General features: G+C 42.7%; 1 protein-coding gene across 1 annotated transcript in view; it reads right to left on the minus strand.

The window, feature by feature from the left end:
* Nucleotides 1–3,288: 3,288 nt before the first annotated feature.
* The window catches only part of SCML4 (Scm polycomb group protein like 4), a 79,510-nt gene continuing 66,185 nt past the window's right edge, over nucleotides 3,289–16,613 (minus strand). Inside the window, exon 9 of the mRNA XM_032101397.1 lies at nucleotides 3,289–15,313. Coding sequence (XP_031957288.1) covers nucleotides 15,188–15,313 — 126 coding nt within the window. The 3' untranslated portion in view covers nucleotides 3,289–15,187. The remainder of the gene's footprint in view (nucleotides 15,314–16,613) is intronic.

Raw genomic sequence — 16,613 nt, forward strand, 5'->3', positions numbered from 1 at the left:
AGCAATACCACCAGTTCCCAGTCTCTCATTTATCTCCAGGCTTTTATCCATTCTCCTACCACCCCGTCCCTCAGACCTAGCTCTGCAACCCTGCTCAGGATACATCTTTCTCCTTCATGCTCTCTGGGCACTGAGCAAGTCTGCAAAGGACATGTATGCTCTTGCTCTTTGCTTCTGTGCCAGATGTCAGAGCGGGCTACACACAGCTGGGAAGGGAAGTCCTGCTCAGCTGTCGGTGGCATGGGTGCAATCAAGAAGGCATTGGTAGATAGATGCATTCATAGAATGAGTCTCATTGCTGGGGCATGAACAGGGGTTGTTTTTTTCCTCCCAGAGCTCTCATACAGACAGATCTTGGAATTATTTACAGTGCTGCGAAAGTGCACAACATTGCCTCCAGAGTAAATCTCTGCTGAACTGGAGCTCTCTGATCCTTCTCCTGGATGTGCAGAGTGAGGCAAGGGCATGGGAAGCAACTCACATCTCCCAACAGTTTTTTGCAGCTTAATAACTCTTCTTGTCTGGACATAATTTTTAACCAGAAGTTTTCCTCAAAATACCAGCATATGAAAATCCTTCCCAGATGTGTTCAGTGTAAATTACCACGGCAAAGGTGGGCAGGCTTTCCTTCCAGAGATCTGAAAACCCTGGAACCACCCTGGCATATTACATTCCCCTTTTGCCTAGTAATACAGGAAATACAGTCTTTGCAGAGGGCTGTGTGAAACATCACCACCTTCCATACCCCAGCTCATGGACCACAGGTTCCTGACAGATGAACAAGAGGCAGACAGCTGCATGAGCAAGCAACTCATATAGTCTTGTATGGGGCGAGTTCTTATATGGGGAAGGACAGCCAGGCCCCTGTCTCCATCTGACCAGGTAACTAGGGGAAGAAAAACAAAATAATAATTTATATAATAGTTATAGAAGGCATCCATGCTTTGCACTACCGGTTTTGTCAAATGGTGTTTTGCTCTCTCCATATATGTGCATGTATATGTTTTTATATACACATCTGTATATGTATATAGATAAACACACACACATATATATATTCATCCACTTCCCAAAATCTAAATCCTGGTCTGTTGGCTGTGCAAGGCAGGAATGCTGATGTCTGATTCCTTGTGGAGCTGGGACATGAGACCCAGCTGGAATCTTCAGACAGAATAGTAAATGAAAGTGCCTCATGGCCCATGTTACTTAGTGATCTTCAAGATCAGTGCTGGTTTCCTGAAGTCCAGTCTACTCTATACACTTCTTATAATCAAAGGAAGGAGCTTTCTCCCTCCCCCCACTATTTATTACAGACAGTGTCTGAGCTTCAAATGAGGCGACAGAGGCCTTTGCAGACACATAAACCAGCGATGAAGTTAAATTGCTTCACCTCAGAAACCAGGCTCTAAATGACTTCAGACAGCTTCTAAATATATTCAGTCTGAAGGAAAACTTTCTTATGGTTTTAAAGCTTGGAGATAAAAGAACTGTCTGGTGAAAAAAAGGCAAATTTCTCCTTGACAGAAGAGCCAAAACGCTGCACTTGATTGTTTAAGGGCACAAGGGAAATATATGGCTTAAGTCAGGCTTGTTGTATGAACTGGGACCTAATTCCATGACCCACTCGGAATCTGAGCATCCATACCAGGCAGAGGAACCTCTGGCCATCAGCAGGAGTTGCCCCAGGGCCTCCTGTCAATTCTGCCAAGGCCTTTGCCTCTCAGCACCGCGATATGTATTTTCCTGCTCTTTCACCTGTTCCTGGAATAGAAGCACAGCGACAAGCCACAACTGGGGATGAGCAGCAGCTGGGTTACTGTATGTCTCACAAGCCTTCACTTTTGGTCTTAGAATGCAGAGGCATAGCATTAGAAGAAACAGCTTTAAAACATTTTTTTAAAGTCTACCTTAAATTCAGGATTCATAAAGAGAGTCCAGAATCAATGAAATCAAGGAGTGTCCTGATTCATCTACTTCTTCTGTAACAGTCGTTTTTGCACCTGATTTCTATCTGATTATGGAGAGCAATAAGAAGATAGGACCCAAGGATTATTATCCAGGTTCTGCACTCGCTTTCACTTGTAGATGCTGAAAAGGTTAGCAGAGAAATTTTCCTGCTTTTTACAGCTGCTAGTGAGAGTCTCCTTTCTCACGCAAGCTAGCTGTAAACAGTGTAGAGGTTTTTGTAAACCAGTAAAGTAAAGACTTTATCTCACAAGTGCAAACTTGTTATGAATTGTCTTGTTTTCCACACTGAAGAAAATATTTTGAAATAGGCATTGTAGCATTCAGCCAATCACTCTGGGAGGTGTATGGTCAAGCACCCAATAATGTCATTTCTCTATTGAGAACCAAATTATATAAACGAGGTGATAATTACTTACATAATCCCATTTATCCTGGACTTGAATTCCGTATTGTTCTTCTCACCGTCCCTGCGGACAGCAGTGACATTCACTGACGTGGGATGGCAAATTGACTTCAGGGGAAACTTCATCATGCTGTAGAGTTGGTAGCATCATGGAGGAAAGTGTAATTAAAGGGCAAAAAAGAGGGGAATCATCCAATGCAGTGTATTTCTTGGATAGCTAGACCTGACTCTACATAACAGGGAAAGCATTTCTTATTTTCTAGGAGAAGTTTTTTTAATGGTAGCTGAGCTGAGATTTTTGGCTCTTTTTCAGGCTTTTTATTGAGACATTGCTAGAGCATTCCACTAGCTGCCAGTGTATAAAGGGGGCACATCAACCTTGAAATATTATGGTCTTGGGACAACTTTTACTCTTGTTTTCTCCTCTGTGTAAATCCAGAATAACAGTAATTACTTCAGCTGAGCCACCTCAGATTTACATCAACACAAATGAGAGCAGGGCCAACCCATGCAGAGGCAGCCTGAGGGATTAGGCGTCTGCCTGTGTTTTGTACCCTTGCCTCAAATTGACACCCCAGCCTTAATTCAGTGGAGAACCAGAGAAATTTGCTTGCCCTGCAAATGAGCATTGATGCTAATACATCGCAGTGGGGATTTATCAAGAGGCTGACACCTCGGTATCCATCTCTTATTTGCATAGCAGAGAAAGGTGAATAAATACATGAGATTAGTTCTGCACTGGTCAGGATAGGAGGTAATTCTGGCATTAGAAGAGCTGCAGGCTCAGCCTCAGGGAGTGTGGTAGGTAAAAGTGCTTTGTATGTTGAACACAATGAACATCGCAGATACATAAAGACTGAGCCCAGATCCTTATTTTAAAAATAAGGTTTATTAGAGAAAGCATACATAGAACCAAGTAAATCCAATTCTTTATTAAAAAATACAGAAATAATTTTGCAATAGTAAAAGAAAGTACTGGCTTTTTCTATGAAACATAAATTTAAGTTTTAGGAACTTTTTACTTTATCACAGCTGGTCCCCTTCCATATTACCTTCTTAAACATACTCCATCAAATTGTGAAACCCAAGCAAAAGTCTGTTGTACAAAATTAAGAACACTTAGACCAGTAATACTCAGCTTATTTAAGATGCAAACAGTATCATATAGCACACAAAACAGGCAATATACAGCTATACATTAAAACATGCCTCTAAATAGTGACAGAGAATCCACTGGAAGGAATAAGTTGCAGTTAATAAAGAGCAATGTCTGAAGAAACAGAAAAATAATCACAGTTTGACACTGTATTTGGTAAATGGCTGCACATGTACTGAAACATTGTACATATGAAGAATGAGTATATTGGACCCACCCATACCGAACATGCTAAACTGAGTTATTATTTGGCTCAGATGCATGAATACATATGAGGTGTACATATGGTGGGCAGGTGCATATCTGTGTACATACATCCAACCAGGCTGTACATACACATAGAAAGGCACACACCTCCACAGCTGAAGACAAATCACTTCAATAAAACCCTTTGAGGCAGGGTGAGAGTAATACTAATACGCTGTTTGTCATAATCGAGCCACTCCTGGGACTCCAGGCTTTTTATTCTCATGTTATCCCCACTCATAAGTTCCACATTCATTTTACCTCAGCTCTCCCTTGTTTGCAGATCGGCAAAGCGAATACAAAACTATTCAATATAATGCAATGTTCACTGTTAGAGATGATTTACTGAGGGACGATTTGATAGCTGAGGAACAGCAAAGTATGAAAGGGTTTGCATTGTTTTTCCAGTAAGTGGAACTAAGGGGCAGATGTCTTTTCCCTGACTATTGTTAGCATCATATGGTAATCCTGGCATAATTAATAATACATCCTGTATGTCATCTTTAGTAAGACTTTTTGGGCAAAAATGGAGAAGGCTTGTATTAAGAAGAGTTGTAGGCATCTAAATCTATGTAGGCATCTAAGCAACCCAAATGGTTTATCATCTCCTGACAATAAGAGAAAAATAATGCTAAAATATGGTGTTAAATAAAATGAGTGGACAGCAGAATGAACATTAGGCTTTCCAGAATCAGAAATTACCTAGATTCAGCATGTCAAGTGTTCAGTTTGAGATAAAGCACAGGACTTATGGCTATGATACAAATGTTCAGGCTTGGCATTGACTGGCACAGAACTGCATTGCTGTGTGGGGGCCTTGAAACTGCTCACAGGCTAAGATGCTTTCTTCTTCCTCTCTCATTGAAAGAAAGCAAAACAAAACAGTGCTAAGGCAAAGATGTGTAAAAGATGAATACAGAAACCCTGACTTTTCTCTCGTCAGTGAGTGTGCCATGAGTAGCCTTGTACTGATGCTGGTGGGGATGATCGAGATTTGTACCAGCATCTGTAAAGAAGCAGCAAGGAAGATTTACACAGCAGGACATGCTCAAGCACCCTGTAAAGCTGCGTGGTGCTGTGGATTGGGGATAGGGGTGGGAGAGCACTGAGAGGAGTTGATGTGGTCTTTTCTTTCCAAGGGGGCACTCAGGCAGCATCACTCCTGTCACAGCCTGTGGGGCTGCAGCTAGCAATGCTGTACTGCCAGTACAAATAAATAAATAAATAAATAAACAAACCCTGCTGCTTTTTGCCAGCAGGAGTAGAGTAGGAGCCTGGTGACACCAGCATGGTATTGCCAAGTAAAAGCACACAGGACAATGAAAGGAGTCCTCAGCCTTATATATACCTCACATCTAGTCACAGAATCATATAAGAGAATCATAAAATAGTTTGATTGAGTCATCAGCATCATTCAAGCCCATAATCTTATCATGACAGCACATTTTTATTAAATAGGAAATCTAATCATTTACACTCTATTTTTAATATATAGGCTGGCAGGTGAAGGAATCCTGGTGAGCTACTGTATGTGAACTGATTTCTCTGTTTTGTAAGGAGTCACTGAGGAGAAGCCTGTGCCATATGCTGGACAAGCACCTGTTATCTCCTATGGAATTTGGATGAGAGCAGTCAGAAATGCATTTTTCTAATGATGTGAGAAGTGGAGATGTTGTGTCTATCAACAGTAAGTGGTATGGGCTGTAATCAATTTGGGAGTGTCAGAATGCACGACTGTGAGTTTGAACTCTTGATTGTAACCAAATTGCTTGTCCAGTCAGGTTTTACTCTCTCTAGCAGATGTTGTATATGCTTGACAAAATTAAAATAATGATATCATCCCTTGATATCTGATGCCTGTTACAAAATACCTACTCCTAAGGTTGTACAGTACCAGGAAAGAGCTGTCATTCACCTGTCAAGGTTAGTAGATATATGAAAGATTCCAACGTTATGAAATATCTGCAAGATGTGATGAAAGATGCCCTACCTATATAGCTGCTGCAGAAACTGAGGCTTATCTGGCAAATTACAGAACATTAAAAATCAGAGCTAACACACTTTGAGCCCAATCAGCAATACAAAGACTGATAGCTACACATACATCCAAAAACACCTGTACATGCTCCACTAGCCCTGGAAGCTAATGCTGAGGAGTTGAAAGAGAGCTCAGAGCAGCATTAAAAGAAAAAAATTAAAAAGTGTGAGCAGGAGTTCCTCTATTTTGTGGCCTGATTTAAGGCTGCCACTTTCCAGCTGGATAGAAACTGCTCTTCTCTCATCCTTCTCACTGTTTGGAAACAGAGACCCAGAGCCAAGATCTGATCTCATTCCTACTGGTAGCCCCACAGAAGCTACAGTCATTACTCTAAACTCACACTGGTGCATCCATGCGAGAATCTGCCCTGCCTTATTGCATGTATTGCAGTATGAAGGATGATGCTGTAAATATTGAAATGCCAGTTGCCACACAGATTTTTTCCCATTCTTAATACAGGCTTACAAGTATGGCCTTCCCTCACTTCTGATTTTGTCTATCCCACCACCACCTTCCAGCTGGCCAACGTCACTTCTCTTCCTTCAACTGGATGGCTCTTTCCTACCTTCTGTTGCCCTTATCATTGGCAATGGGCACCTCTTCTTTCCAACCAACTTTCTGATGCTGGCTGAAAGCAAGCTGGACCTTCTCCAAGCCTAGGGAAGCAATGCTGGTGGCTCTGTACACATCAGTGCTCACACCTGCCTAATGGTGTGCCATTCACAGGTCCAAGCCTGGTACATGTGGCCATCAGCAATAGGGTGGGAGCCAAGGATTCATCCCAGTGAGCAGTGTAACTGGGACTCAAGGAGAATTTAAACAGCTTGAATATCAGTAGGCAGCACAGGAAAAGATGGAAGCTAGAGGGGAAAACTGCACTTACCCTGCAAAAAAGTGCTGAGCCTTTAATGAGACATTTATTGCAAATAGTCATCAGCCAACTAGTTAAAAACCATCCTCAAGAAGTGCCTTTCATGCTGGTGAATGAAAGCGGTGGAAGAGTTTTTGCGCAAGATAAAGAGTGTGTCAAAAAATGAACAGACAACCTAATTCAAAGATGTCAGTGCATGGTAGTCCCTGTCACAGCAGAACTGGTACAACATTATCCTGTGAAGGGCACCTGATGGAAAGGAAAGAAAGGGTTGCAGAAAACTAGATAAAGAGAGAGGGGAGATGGAAGAACAGGGAAGAGCCAAAAGGTAGAGAAGGAGCTGTCGCAGGGGTGAAGGAGACATGTACATGGTTACTGAAAGAGGGAAAGGAAGGAAAAGCAGTGCTGCAAGAATGGAACTGGAGAGAAAAAATGAAATTAACTACAGTGGGAGGATAGGAACGGAAAGGTGTGGGAAGCTCTGGGGGAAAAGACTAGATAACAGAGGAAGACTGAGGTGGAGAAGAATGAGCACAGGGTGAAGGACTAACTGACCTTTAAAGGCCCATTTGGATGTTATTTTTCAGGTAGATAAGGATGTAGGTAGATGTAGGTAAGAGCTGTGTGAGGACACGGATGTGGACAGCACTGTGAGAAAAGCCGGAATGCAGTGAGAGTAGAGAGTCTTGTGGGTAAGGCACTAGGCTCAACCAGGAGGCTTGGGTTCGGGCCCCTGGCTTCACCAAAGGCCACGCTTAACAGTGCTGGAAAGGAGGCAATGCTGTTCACCTTCATGGAAGTTTTGCTTCATTTTTCTCAGTGCTCTGCTGTTTTCCACTCTCATCACTGTGGGAAATTCCTGCCATTGACTTCTATTTGTTTTCAGCATTTATCTGCAATAGGAAAGGAAAACTGTCTCTAGGAAACCCTTCTCCTTAGGTTGTCCCTTTCGCCTTATGAAGCTGTCAACTCTCCAAGGCAGGCTGAACATCTCACAGTATCCCTGCACAGCAATGGACGCAATCCCTACATGTCATTGTGACACACATACTGATAGTGAGTTTTGATAACAGCAGCCAAACAAGCTTGCTTTCAAACTTCAGTATTGTCAGAGGACAGGTCTATCAAATGAGATACTGATTTCGTTTACACTGGTAAAAATGTGTAGTAACTCTACTAAATTTACAAGGTCAGTAACTCTACCATATTTAACACTTCCAGTTACAGGGTCAATGGAAGACTGGAATCTAGGTTGGCTTTTTGTATGTATATAGACTGGGTAACGAAGGATTTTTTACTACTAGGTTTCTGAGAGGCAGAAAATGAAAAGCTGGGTATGTTGACCTGCTACACAGCTGTGGCTACAGCTGCTTTCTGAAGTTTTTGTGCCACAAGATTTAAAAAAAAAAAAAAAGAAAGAAGAGGTGGTTTTCTTTAAATACTGACTCTTACTGAGCTGATCAGAAGCTTTCTGGGTACTACAGCATATTAGAAAAGCCATGAAGAAGATGGATAGTTTTTAGAGACAGTCATTTGGTTTGAGTGGAACCTGGACACGCAGATCAATTCACCGCACTGCCACAACAGCAAATGCTCAGGGCCATAAAACACACTACAGATCAGGAAACCATCAAAGTGAGGGATAAAATTAATCACTAGTCTTCCACTGTCTTGCACTCACTGCAATTCAGAAGTTCTTTTCCTCTCCTTCCATGTTTCAGCTGAAAGACATTGAAATCTGTGAAACTGCTCCACTCTGAAATGTCCTCATTCCTGTACCACTTGGACTTCAGGTGTTTCCAATTCTCTACCCTTTTAGAGATGTTTGACAAAATGAAGTTAGTTGCACATATTTCATGTTCTCAAAGGGCAGCATGATCCCAGTTTTATACAACACTAAGGGAAGACTCCAGGTAATAAAGACATAGTGTGCTATGCAGGGCAAGTTCACAACAGAGATGGAGACAGGGCACAAACTCCACAGGAACCCCAGTCAAGCCTGGGGCTTTCCCATTTTTAAAGTCCATCCTTCCTATCTCTCTGTCCTGCTATTATTATTTCAATCACTTCACAGTCTGTCTGTGCAGCCAGGCAAGCCTCTCTGAGCAACATACAGACACTCACACATTCTCCCCAAATGCTGCTTTTTGGCAGCTGCCCATAGACCAAGCGGAGCAAGGCTCTGTAGTCAAGAGATGGAGTCTCTTCTGAAGTCCTGTGAGCTATTCCTGTCCGATTATGACACTACCAAGAGACTCAACCATTTGAAGTATGATGAAGTGTGGTGGATGCTGAAGGAGCCAAAAGTTGTGGATCACTGAGACTCATTTTGAAAAGTTTTATTTTTAAATCCCACCTCAGCCTTTGCCTCAGGAACATGTGGAAATCTCCCAGCAGAGTCATGTTCAAATCAGTGTGAGTTTCTGCCTAGTGGCATGGCTGAAATCCTCAGGGCATGGGCTTTGGTTTGCTCCGAAGTGGAAAACCCAAACCACCTTCCATGAAACTCATAGCTAAAATGCAAAGCTAACAGGAGAAGGTGTTGGGATCAGGTAGAGGTGCAGCTGGAAGAACTCTCTCTTCCAGTAAGCTAGCAGCTCTCCTGGGAGCAGGGGAGGGGGGGCTGGCCAGCAGCGTCTGTCTCCGCTCTTTGTAAGAGAGGATGGAATAGCTTGTTAGGCTCTGGTTACTGTGGGACATAGCTGAAGCTTGACCGGGTTTATGAGCCAAGCCCCGGTCTTATGAATTCAATAGAAAAACTTATGTGGACCTCAGTGGGACCTGGGTTTGGCCTAACATGCTTTATTTAGAATCTTGAGTGAGGGAAACATTTTTCTTTAGATTACAGTTGAAGGATTCTTGGGTTTCAGCTTAAGTCTTATGGTGGCAGTGTATTGCACACTCATATTTCATTCTTTTTCTTTAATAAATCACTTTTCTCCTGTACTTAGCCTCTGACCAAAACCTGTCTGCTTGAACTGCAATAAACCTGGCTGGTCAGGGATATCTTTGCTGAAAGCAATCTGCTCCAGCCACACCATGCCTGCACTGGCTGACCCCCAGGCTGCCACATCCCCCCCAACCCTGATCCCTCTTGCTCCAGCTACCTGGTGGGGAGCAGAGGCTTTGGGAATGAAGGGAGACAGAGACTGTAAATACAGTTTCTGCAGCCATACTTCTGAGGCACGGGGATTTGCTGGAGCTGGAGCCAGAATGAGCGAGCTGTGCTCGAGTCTATCAGATTTGTGAAGTACAGATGTGATAATTCCACTGCAACCACAAAAGAATTTACAACAGGAAGTGTTGCAGCTGTTGCTTATTAGCATTAGTACAAATTATGCGAAGCAAATTGTTAGCAGTCGTGTTTCCATAATATTTAACTCATGGCAGTGAATAAAAGTGATTCTTTTTCAAGCAAAATTTTAGATTTCCAAGGGAATCGATTTCCAATTGTCCATGAAAGGAGCATGGGTTGGAGAACAGCATGCAACTACTTCAAGGGATCAGAGGCAGTGTGTGCAGCTACTTGCCCACCTTCTCTGGTAAAGGTGTGTGAATTTGGGACCGTAATTCTTGGTGAGAGAAGAAAAATCCCTATGGCTCCTTATGACCCAGTTGCCAGCGGCAGGGCGTAATGGTGTGTGGGTGTCATGTTTTAACTCTACCTCAGCCAAAAGTCAGCACATTCTGCCCCATTAGGGAGCTGCTGCAGTAAAGTTCTGCACACAGAACTGCTTGGAAAGGGAAGGAGAATCTTGCTGACCTGCCATTTCCTTGAATTTTTACCCTCAATGTGCTTGTTATGACTTACTTCCCTAGCAACCCCAAGCCTGTTGATGTGGAAGCAGCCTGCGCCAGCAGAGCAGTCCCATAACACAAGCTCAAGAAGGTGGATTTGGAGACGAAGTCCACACTGCAACAGACTGAACGTGCAATTGACTGAAGGTGCAGTCTGAAACGCTGGGGTGCAACCTGCATACGTCTGACAGGAAAATCCCCCAGAACAAATCCCTGGGCATGACACCTCTCCCCAGCCAAACCAGTTTCAAACCAGGGGAGCAGCTGGTTTTGGTCCTTCCATAGCTGCTGCCTTGCTGGATCAGCCAGCAGCAGGCAGTCCTTTTGGGCACCTTCTCTGTCTCCCTCCTTGCTGCTTTGGGGAGAAGCAAGCAACTGGCCCTGTGGAGGGAGGCTGTATTTAGGAGGGGGGAAGGGACTGAAAAGCCTTTAGTTTTAATTAATAAAAAAGGGGCATTTAATTCTTGCCTGCCTTTCTGGTGCTGAGGGAGGATCAGTTGTATCTAGGCAGATGTCTGACCCTAGAGATGCTTCTCTGTGGGGTGAGCTGAGGGGTCATTCACAGGTTGCTCGAAGGACCTGGGGGATCTCCCTCATAATGTCTTTTTTTCAAACAGAAGTGACTCAGGTGAAAAGAGAGAGTAGGGAGGCAACTAAAGAAGGCACTAACTAATTAACTGAGGGGGTTGGGTGTGTTTCGGGGAAGTAAGAGCTGACAGATTCCCCCCGGAGCTTGTGCAGCCCCCAAACAATGCAGCCAGAGATGGGGGTTGCTGCATCCCATGGGCAGGAATGAACCCAGGGGTGGCTGTGCCAGGGCGAGAGGAATGGCCATCCAGAGCTGCTGCAGTCAGGAGCAGGCTTTGGAGGATGGTGTGTTCTCCTGCTGCTGAGCCAACAGAGGCATTCTTTCCAGACAAAAACTTTATCAGTCATTTTCTTGTTGTTTTACTAATTATTGCTAGTTTTGCTAATAATGCTCCATTTAATCTCTCACAGCCATCCGTTCCTTACGAAGGAAGGAAGTGTAACTCATGAAGACTGCTGACAACCTATAGAAATTCAGCCATCAGTTTAAGGGCAATAACAGCCCAGAGTGATGCTTTACATGCTGGTCCCAAGGGTGCCTGCCTGCATTAATCACATTGAGCGAAGCTGCTAATGCTGCAGAGGCTGCTGCACTCCTCAGCCTGCCAAGCAAGACAGCGGGCTCAGAGAGGTGGAGGCATTCCCAGAGGCATTTCTTGAAATGCAATTAGGTCTGGCTGGGGAAGGAGGCATTTGCTGGTGTGAGAGAAGAGGCTGTGACGGCAGGTGGATGGGAAGGCAGCGTGACTGGACTGTGCTGGCAGCTGAGGCTGAGCTGGTCAGCCACGTGAGATCCAAGAAGATGGTCTGCCAGGGAGCACTGGCTCTGTGCTCCCAATACCCTGTAACCACCACTCAAGCAAGGGAAGAGCAGTCCCCAAATCCTTGGACTTTGACTGCTTGCTTTAAAAAAAAAAATGAAAGCCCACAAAGAATTGAAACTGCCTGGAGAAACCAAAGTGCCTTTTGATCCAACTACGAGTGCTTAGAAGTAGAAAAGAGGCACATGTGCTGCTTTTAAAGGTATCTCACATACACCCACCTGTTGGGAACTGTTAAAAAATACAACTGGGTTGGCTACAGTCTGAAGGGAGAGCTGTGAAAGGAATAGCAAGCGAAGTAATTTGTAGAGGCGCAGTCTAAAGCAGCAGCCAACGGAGAAGCAGCTGACATGCATATCCCGGTTCTTTTGTGCCTGTTCTGAGGAAATGGCCTGACACCTTCAGCAGAGCAGAGCTGCTTAACTACCTTCACTGACAAGTACTGAAAGATAAAAATTAGGTACAAGTTCTGTATTACAGCAATCACAATAATGTTAGTCTCCTAATTGCCCCTCGAGCGAAACAAAACAAAACAAAACAACACCAGGCAATGAGGAATTTTTGTCATAAGCATTACTTACACGTAAAATGAATCCACTAACTGCCTCTCCTGTGAGAAACAGAACATTAAATATCATGGCCTGGACAGTCCTGATATACGTACAAGTGTGATATCAAATGAGATGGCACCACTGATTGTGTACATCAGATACACACATGAACACTGTTTCAGCATGTTAAACCATGTGTACAGCATCATTACCACCATGGAGCCTCTTCATACTGTGTTGGTATGATCAGCCCCCTTGGCTGTAACATCCGGAGTAGGGGCAGGGAATGGAAGGAAGGGGTGAGACACAGAACAGAATGGGAAGGATTCTTGCTTAGGAAAGTCTAGTTCTGGGTTGTGGTTTTTTTCCCCCCACTCTCAGAACAAAATGTGAAGCTACGGATCCTCCAGGAAAATTCAATAAAATGCAAAAATATTCTTGGAACAAAAACGTTCCACTTCCAAAATGTCAAAATGATGTTTTGACACTACTGAAAGCTGTAGTTTCAGTTAAATAGAATTTAATGTTAGAAAGCGACATGCTTTTATGAAGAGTTTTGATTTTGACAAAGTGGGATTTTCCAGCATTGAAGCTATCTGATAAAGTCTAACCAGCTCTGATTACTGATACATTACAGCAAGGTGGGGTTTTAAGTGAAGGAATTAAAATCCCATTTTGAAAAAGGAAGAGAGGTTAACTAAGTTTGTAATTATGAGGAGAAAAAAAGATTGTTTGAGGACTCTTTGAAGGTGATATTACTAATACAGCAAGATTTTTACATATTTTGGGAATGTAAGAGTGAAAAACGAACTGTACAAATTTGCTGTTGATGGAAAGTCACCTCTGCCTCAACCATATAGCTGACTGAAGAGATTTCCGTTCTTTATACCACAAAGTGATGTGGATGGGTGTTGTGTTACAAGCATTGGCACGTTTAGGGTTCCCTATATTACGTCACTCAATTACATATATGACTTTTCATTTAATACAGTTGTTCAGCTATTCCTGTTTAGGGTGTTTCAGCATGCAGACAGGATTTGCTGAAAGCTGGTCAGTCCTGTAAAGATCCAATCCTCCAACTTTATGACGAGTTTTCTAAATTAGGAGAGTAGTCCCCAGGAGTTTCGTGAAAGTCTTGTAGGATATGGTTTCTCCTATTTCTAAGGATTTCCAGGAGTAGGCCCTTGAATGGGCATTTTTTGTAGGAGTTCTAGTCTAGCAACATGCATCAAGTTGAATTTTATTTCATGAGGTATTTTTGGTAACATTCTTTTCTACATAAACAGGGTTGAACAATCTTGCATATTATCAGGACCCTGCTTCTCAATTCAGTTGAGCTAACTAGCTCTAAAATTACCTGCATGACTTACAAACACTTGCTACCTCTCCTTCTCATGCACTAAGGGTTTGAACTATATGGATGTGTCACTTCATAGTCATCCTTTGTGGATGAAAACAAGGACATACCCATTCCACAGATTACTTCCTCAGCCTGAGACCTGTTTTCTCCCTCTCAGTTACATGAAGTGTCAATAAGCACCTTTTAGATTTGTGTAAGAGGCAGAAGAGAATTTTTAATTCTCTTGAGACAGAAAGTCCAGCACATCTGTCTGTGTAGTGAAAGCCACAGCGCAATCAGGAACCAACCCTACAGCATCTGTCCTGGGCCTGACCATCATTGCAAAGTGCAGAGATGTGCCCAGGTCCTTGCGAGGAACGATCCCGCCCGGCTTCCTCGTTTTTTAAAGAGAAAACAAAAACAAACCCAGAAATTCAGATTTTTCTTGGAGTGCCACAAAGTGTACGCCAGACTGAGGCAGCTCAGGGAAGGGAGCTGACAGCTGTGCGTGCCAGACACCGTGGGAGCCATCCACCCCCTCTTTGGTGTGACGGGAAACATCCTGTCAGAAACACTCTCTGCATTTGGGCTTTTCTTGAATCAATTATCTGTAAACGGTGATGGGCGCATCCTGCTGGGAGCCTGTGATTCCTTGGCGGCATTTATGACCGTGTTCGATAGGAGAGTCACGACGGTCAAAGCTCATCAGATGGAAAGCACCGCAGCATCAGAGCTCCAGCGACAAGTCTGCTTGGGCTGCTCCCTCTAGCGGGAAAAACTACTTTAGCTGGGGGAAAAACCTTCCCCTCCCTCCCTTTTTTTTTTTTTTTTTTTTTTTCTTTTATTTTCTTTTCTTTGTTCCTTTTTTTTTGTTGTTGTTGGTTTTTTTTTGTTTAAGTGAATAATTCAAGTTTTCCGGATAGTGCAAGACACGGGGAAGTTCCCATCAGACAAAGGTGACCAAACGCTGCACTTTTCCAGCCCCTGAGCATGGAGAGTGGAGCTGGTGCCCAGGCAATGCAGGTCAGCGATTACTCCTCCGAGGCGGACCCGTGGCAAGTGAGGGACTCTTGGTTTGTCTTCTAGCAGTCCTCAGCATATGCTATAGCTGTGTTTGGTTTTGATTTCCCACTTCTGATTACAAAAATAGGACTTACTATAATAATAATATTAATGATACAAAATAATTATTGTAATTATATACTTTTTGGCAAATTATTAACACAAAGCAGCCCAAAAAATCCCATTGGATTAAAAAAAGGTGACAATGCACAAATGTTAAAAAAGACAAAGTCTTTGATAAAAAAGAAGGAAAAGCAATCTGCAAATGAATGCATTTCTGTAAGGCAACATGTTACCTTTAGTCTTCCATCTAGATTTAGCTCACATTCTGTCGTTCAAGAAATTGTTAGAACTTGGCTTGCTTGAGCTTATCAATGTGGTAACACAGTTTCAGTGCCGGTCCCAATTTCAGCCCCAGGTATTTCATGATCATGTCGCTTTTCAGCAGTAACAAAGCATTGCCATCAATTTCCTGGTTTCAAAGGAGAGGAAGAGAATCAGAATGTGTTAACTCCCCTTTAAGTGCTGTGTCCTGACACATTAAACAAGGTGAATTAGAAACAGCATGTCATTTAGGGTAGAGCTACCTGAAATGTCATGCATTCTGAAATTTCATTTAGAAAATTGAAATCTGAGGTGTGATAGAAGGAAGCTGCAAAGGAAGGTTTAATTAAATACTACCTTTTATTCTTCAAGGAACTATAAGATTAGTCTAGGTTTTCAATTTATTTTGCAATTAAAAGTAGAATTTTTAAAAAATCAGTGTTGCTCTAAGCACAATTCTGAGAAAAGCCAGTCAGCCTTGAGAGAAAGGTATGATGGAGACAGCGAAGGATGTAGCCACATTAAACTGCTAATAGAACACCTCTGAATCTCAGTTTGAGCTTTATCCCCAGCTATCCACCTGTTTCACATATCTAGTGAAACATACATATCCAGTACACTTATATCCCGTGATGCGAGTATATGGTGCATGGGTGTGTGTATATATATATGTATATGTGTGTATATATATATATATATATATATGGGTTTTTTTCTCAAATTGAAGACAGTAGTAACTTGCTTATTTAATTGCATTTATTAATAAAATTTGCTCAATTTTAATTTGACCCTCATGTAGGTGGAGAAAATTGCCACGAAGCTCAGCTGTTTATCTCAGAACTGTTGGCTTGAAAACCTTTTGAAATTACAAAGTGCTACTGTGAAAGCAGCCTGAGCCCACAAAGAGACTCTGCTATGGGCAGTAGAACACAGAAGCTTTCAGCTATACTGTTCTACCTTAGACCCAAAGATTATCTGTTTTTTCCTGACTGTATTAGTGGATCTGCCAAAAAATACTACCCATCCCCACAGTTTCCAGCACATTTACACACTTGGACTGTCAGAGCTAAAATATCACAAGCAGTATGTATATGTGGATATACAAACACAGATAACACACCCCAATGCTGTCTGTATTGTGTTCTATGGTTTTGATGGTCAGACCTTTCCACTGTGATCCATTGCCTACTTATTAAGCAAAGCCATGGATCCTAATTTGCCCTGATCATTATTATTCCATTCACTAGGTGATTTATCTGATGAGCAGTTAAGGTCACTTTCTGATTAACTCAATCAATTAATGCTCTTCATTTTGCAACCCCCACTCTATCCATAATAGAAACTCCCTTCACCTCCTCTCTGCTCTCCTTGCCATTATTTTAAGGAAGCTAAGGTAAAGTAAGAATAAGTGTTATGCATAATTACTATTTGCATAAGAAATAAAATAA

This window comes from Corvus moneduloides, chromosome 3, assembly GCF_009650955.1.
Source record: "Corvus moneduloides isolate bCorMon1 chromosome 3, bCorMon1.pri, whole genome shotgun sequence".
Classification (NCBI taxonomy): Eukaryota; Metazoa; Chordata; class Aves; order Passeriformes; family Corvidae; genus Corvus; species Corvus moneduloides.